The 5,396-nt window shown below is 37.0% G+C and overlaps 1 protein-coding gene across 1 annotated transcript; it reads left to right on the top strand.

The window, feature by feature from the left end:
• Nucleotides 1-3,712: 3,712 nt before the first annotated feature.
• On the top strand, nucleotides 3,713-5,159 carry LOC131011288 (uncharacterized). Its single transcript, XM_057939076.1, has 2 exons — nucleotides 3,713-4,519; nucleotides 4,620-5,159. The coding sequence occupies exons 1-2, from the start codon at nucleotides 3,713-3,715 to the stop codon at nucleotides 5,157-5,159; spliced, it is 1,347 nt and encodes a 448-aa protein (XP_057795059.1).
• The last annotated feature ends 237 nt before the right edge of the window (nucleotides 5,160-5,396 follow it).

The raw sequence follows: 5,396 nt of genomic DNA, 5'->3' as shown, positions 1-5,396 counted from the left end.
TGTCTCAAAGTCTATTCCTCCGCATTGTTGATGCTAGGGCTGGGAATCGGGTCGGGTTCGGGTACCCTACCCAAAAAAATCGGGTACCCGAACCCGAAAATCCCCTATACCCTATACCCGACCCCGACCCCAAAATTGAAATCGAGTACCCTAATACCCGACTCGGGTACCCGAGTCGGGTATTCGGGTACCCTAAATTACCCGATCTGCAACTTTCAAATCTGTACATATTTTAAAAAAAAGAGGAAGAAGAAGAAGCAGCAGCGCCGACGAGGGGCGAGGGTCTCGGATCTGGGGGCGAGGGTCGCGACTGGCGAGGGGCGAGGGTCGAGGGTCGCGAGGGGCGAGGAGCGAGGGTCGCGAGTGGCGAGGGTCGCGACGCGCCGACGCTGGGCTGGCGAGGGGCGAGGGGCGACGGCGAGTGGGGCGGCCGGGCGGGGCTGGACTCTGGAGTGAGAGGCGAGAGGAGGGCCGGCGGGCTGGGACCTGGGAGTTCAGTTTGGGAATTGGTTTGGGAGGGATGAATTGATTTGGGAAAGTGAAACACAGTACATGCGGGAGTTAGGGCTGGGAAGGGAATTGGATTTCAATCGGCGCCGCGCTGCTGGGATTGGGAATTTGGAACTTGGGAAATGGGATTCAAGGGTAGGGAAGGATTGGATTACAGCTGGCAGCTGCAGCAGCTTAATTAAATACCCGATACAAGGGCAGGGAATTGGGATTGGATTACAGCTTAATTCGGCTATTTCGGGTATACCCGATACCCGATTTTCTAACACCCTAAATACCCGATCCCGAACCCGAACCCAATTTTTTCGGGTATAGGGTACCCGATACCCGATTTTTTCAGGTCGGGTAATCGGGTACCCGATACCCGATCCCGAACTTCCCAGCCCTAGTTGATGCTGTAAAAAATCATAATGGTTTTTTCGAGCAACGCATGGATTGCACAGGAAGATGGGGCTTGTCCACATTGCAAAAAATAACAGCTGTCTTTCGAATATTGGCGTACGGGGTACCAGCAGATGCTACTGATGAGTACATAAATATTGGTGAGTCCACTGCAATTAAACATGTCAAGAAATTCTGTTGTGCAATTGTGGAAATATTTTCTGATCAATATCTAAGATCTCTTAATGCTAATCATGTTGCTAGACTACTTTATACTGGTAAACAACGTGGATTTCTAGGATTGTTAGGTAGTCTTGATTGTATACATTGGAAGTGAAAAAAATTGTCTAACGGGTTGGGCAGGCTTGTATGCCGGTCGTAGTGGCTCTCCATCAATTATTCTTGGAATTGTTGCTGATTATGACCTTTGGATATGACATGCATTCTTTGGTATGTCAAGATCCAATAATAATATTAATGTGTTGGAAAGATCTCATCTTTTTAGTGACCTTGCTAGAGGTATCACTCCACCCGCACATTATGTCAAACAAAAAAGAGAGTATAATGTGGACTATTATTTAGCAGATGGTATATACCCCAAATGGTCCACACTTGTACAAACTTTTCATGAACCACGCTCTGTCAATTTTTTTTTTCTTTTTGCATTGACACATGAATCGTGTAGCAAAGATGTGGATCGTGCATTCGGAGTTCTTCAAAGCCGATTTGCAATTGTTGCAAATCCAGACTGCTACTGGAAAAAGAAACATTTGCAGAATATAATATGATTGTTGAGGATGAACGTGACCTGTCTGCACCAATTGAAATTGCAAGAGAAGTGCCAATTTCAGATGTTGAAACAATGCCAAATGAAACAAGTCATTTCCAAGAATTTCTTGGACGCTATAAAAAAAATCAAAGGTAGAGTGGCTCACTTTGCACTTCGTGATGCATTAGTCGACCATATATGGGAGTAGTTTTCTAATTTAGAAAATTAGTTGATTTTATCATGTAATTTATGTTTTGTTGAGTATTATGTAATGTTTAATTCTAAGAGTATTATGCAATTTTGATTTTTATGTTGTTGAAATAAGTTAATCGTTCTACAATATTTAAATATAGCACTTTATTAATTATTTTTTCTCAAAAATATTTAAATTAATTTATTTTGAATTTGAATTACATTTAATTGAATATAAATATATATGATATATAATAATTAAATTGACAATATAATTTAATAATAAAAAGCATAAAGATGGAATATTCCATTGTAGAGGGAAATGTAAAGTTGATTTTTAGAGATAGAAATTCAAAAACTCTACATTTCAACTCTATAATAGAGTTAAGGGCCCTCTACAACAGAGGAACCCTTGGAGATGCTCTTTATGTATCAATTTTGAGAGTCGACAAACCCGACCCTATGCCTAAGTCTAAAAATAACAGCAACCATTTCATGCACTGTGTGGCCTATTTTTTAAATAAAAATAAGACACTTATTCTCAAATTATTGGTTGTATTTTTTTTAATTTAGATATTAAAATATATTTTAATATCTTTGACATATTTCATTACAAAACAATTATAGATATTCATAACATGTTTTCCTTTATATATAAACACAACATTTGCTATATTGTTGCACCTCATTTGCTATATTTTTTAAAACATTTTTTGTTATAATTATAATATTTTATTTTATTTATATTTATATGTAATTCTTATGCTTAAAAATTACACCTAATAATCATATAAAATATTATGGTTGGGTAGTTGGAGAGGTCATTGATAAATTTCTCAAGACAAATGTGGTTGGATTGGATGAATATTCATGATGTGAAAGATAAATAAATTAATTAAATATTGAAAATGTTAGGGTTGGGTGTTTGGAATAGTTGTTAATATTGATAGTCTAAGTGAGAGATGTAACAATACTGTTGCATCGAAACACATAAAAATTAATTTGGCAACGCATTTTTACCTATTTTCATTTCTTTTTGGAGAGTTGAAAAGGGCCATTCATTTCATAAAAACATTTGTTGCTTTTAATGATATGAATTTTAAGAAATATTAATTGAATATGTTATGAATAATAAAAAAGTTCACTTTTTAAATAATATGAATAAAATAAATTAAAAGGTTTGTGGTTGGTCACGTGTGATATACTCCCTCCGTCCCCAAAATAAGTTCCTCTTTGGGGACGGCACGGGTTTTAAGAAAATGTTGTAAAGTGTATTGATAGTGGAGAAATTGGCCCACTTGTAATGATGTGTTGTGGTAATTAAAGTTTGTTAATTGATAACTTAATTAAAACCAAAATTCTTTAAACATTTAATATTTCTTGACATTTGAATATCTAAAACCTTTTTAAATTTAATTACAGTAAAACTCTGAAATATTTTTAAATGAATTTAAATTCTGTTTTAAATGAAATCCTGAAACTATCTTCCAAATTCTGTTTTAGCTTAAATTCGACAAGTGGCAGTGCACTATTTTTATTGTTTTAAACTTCCAAATTCCTTATTCATCAATTTGAGGTTACCGATTATAAATTCAAGTGGTGGGAAATTAAATTCAGAATAAAGGAAGGCTCCATTTTCGAGAAAGGAGAGAATTACACACTAAATTGAGATTCCCACCAAATTTTGAATAATGGAGGGAATTTGTACAACTCGCGTCATTAAAGAGGTGATTACAGCACATTTTTACAAACAACACATTCAATTTAAAAAAACAAAATCTACCTACTCAAGCTGCATTCAATACCAAAAAAAACAGGTCTTCACTTCTGGTTGGAACAGGAACCTCTCTTCTCTTCAAAATGTTGTCAGCCCACAAGAAGCTCACCATGGACCAAAAAAACAGCCTTGCTCAATGGTTAATGAAACAACAGCAAGGCGATGGACGGATCAGGCGAGGGGCTCACAAAGAAGCTGCAGAGAATTATGGAGTATCAAAGAGAACAGTTAGAAAAATATGGCATGAAATTTGCATTCAAATTCAACAAGGTATTCCAGTGCATTTGAAGAATAAAAGGCAAGGAATCACACACAAAGACAAACTGAAAATCGATACAGAGAAGGTAAAGAACTTATCTGTGCTTGAAAGATCAACCATAAGGAAAATGGCCAAGAAGTTACAGGTTAGTAAATCAAGTGTTGGCACATGGATTAAGCAAAAATTGCTCAGGCCCCACACAAATGCAATCAAACCATCACTTTCTGAGGCAAACAAGTTATGCAGGATGAGATTTGCATTGAGTCAGTTGAAATGTGAGGCTGAATCAATTAAATTCCAGCCTATGAAAAATGTTATCCACATTGACGAGAAATGGTTTTTCATGAGCAAGACCACTGACCGATACTACCTGTTACCAGATGAGATTGAACCACATAGGTCATGTCAATCCAAGAGGTTCATAACAAAGGTTATGTTTATGTCTGTGGTTGGAAGACCACACTTCTCAAGTGAAGGGGAAGTGTTATTTGATGGGAAATATGGAATTTTCCCCTTCACTGTAAAGGAACCAGCCAAAAGAAACTCAAAAAACAGGGCAAAAGGGACTTTGGAGACAAAACCCATCCAATCAATCACCAAAGAGGTGATTAAGGAGTGCATAATATCACAGGTATCCAACTGCATTCAATTTTCAGTTTCACCACTTGCAAAGATTCACATTTGTTTATGCATGCTATCAGAAATTAGTTTCATCACTTAGCTATTAACAGGTCATCCCAGCTATCAAAGCTAAATGGCCAAGTACAGAGCCCGAGGACATTCTTATACAGCAAGACAATGCTAGACCACATATTCTTAACAATGACCCTGAGTTCGCAGCAGCAGCTAACACAGATGGATTCAAAATGACACTCATTTGTCAACCTCCAAATTCTCCCGACACAAATGTGAATGACTTAGGCTTTTTCAGAGCTATTCAAAGCCTACAAGATGATAACACAGCAAAGACAGTGGATGATCTACTTGCAAATGTGGTGAGGGCATTTGAAGAACTGACACCACAAACTCTTAACAATGTTTTCTTGACTCTGCAAGGCTGTTACTCAGAAATGCTCAAGGTGAAAGGAGGAAATGACTACAAGATACCACATATGAACAAGAGCAGACTTCAAAGGATGGGGCAACTACCAGAATCCATTGAAGTGGATCCACAGCTTGTGAGAGACAGTTTGGATTACATAAATATGGCAGAAAATGATTCAGGTTATGGCTATGACCTTACCTCACTTAAGCTTCATTTTCGTATGTGAAAAATGTTAGAAACATTACAAACAACACTTTTGTTTTAAGAACTAGTTCAGATAGGTTTAATTTCTTTTTGGTGTGTCATTAAACCTGTACATGAACTAGTAGATACCACTTTTGTTTCAGGGGTTGCTATAAATGTAGTTTGCATTTAAAGTCTCAGATTTTGTTTCATCATAGACCACGCAACTAAATTACAGCATCCAACCCAACAAGTGTAGTATCTGTTTAAGTGTATTCAT

Source organism: Salvia miltiorrhiza, chromosome 1 (genome assembly GCF_028751815.1).
Source record: "Salvia miltiorrhiza cultivar Shanhuang (shh) chromosome 1, IMPLAD_Smil_shh, whole genome shotgun sequence".
NCBI classification, from domain to species: domain Eukaryota; kingdom Viridiplantae; phylum Streptophyta; class Magnoliopsida; order Lamiales; family Lamiaceae; genus Salvia; species Salvia miltiorrhiza.
This window is presented reverse-complemented; position numbering and strand designations above follow the sequence as displayed.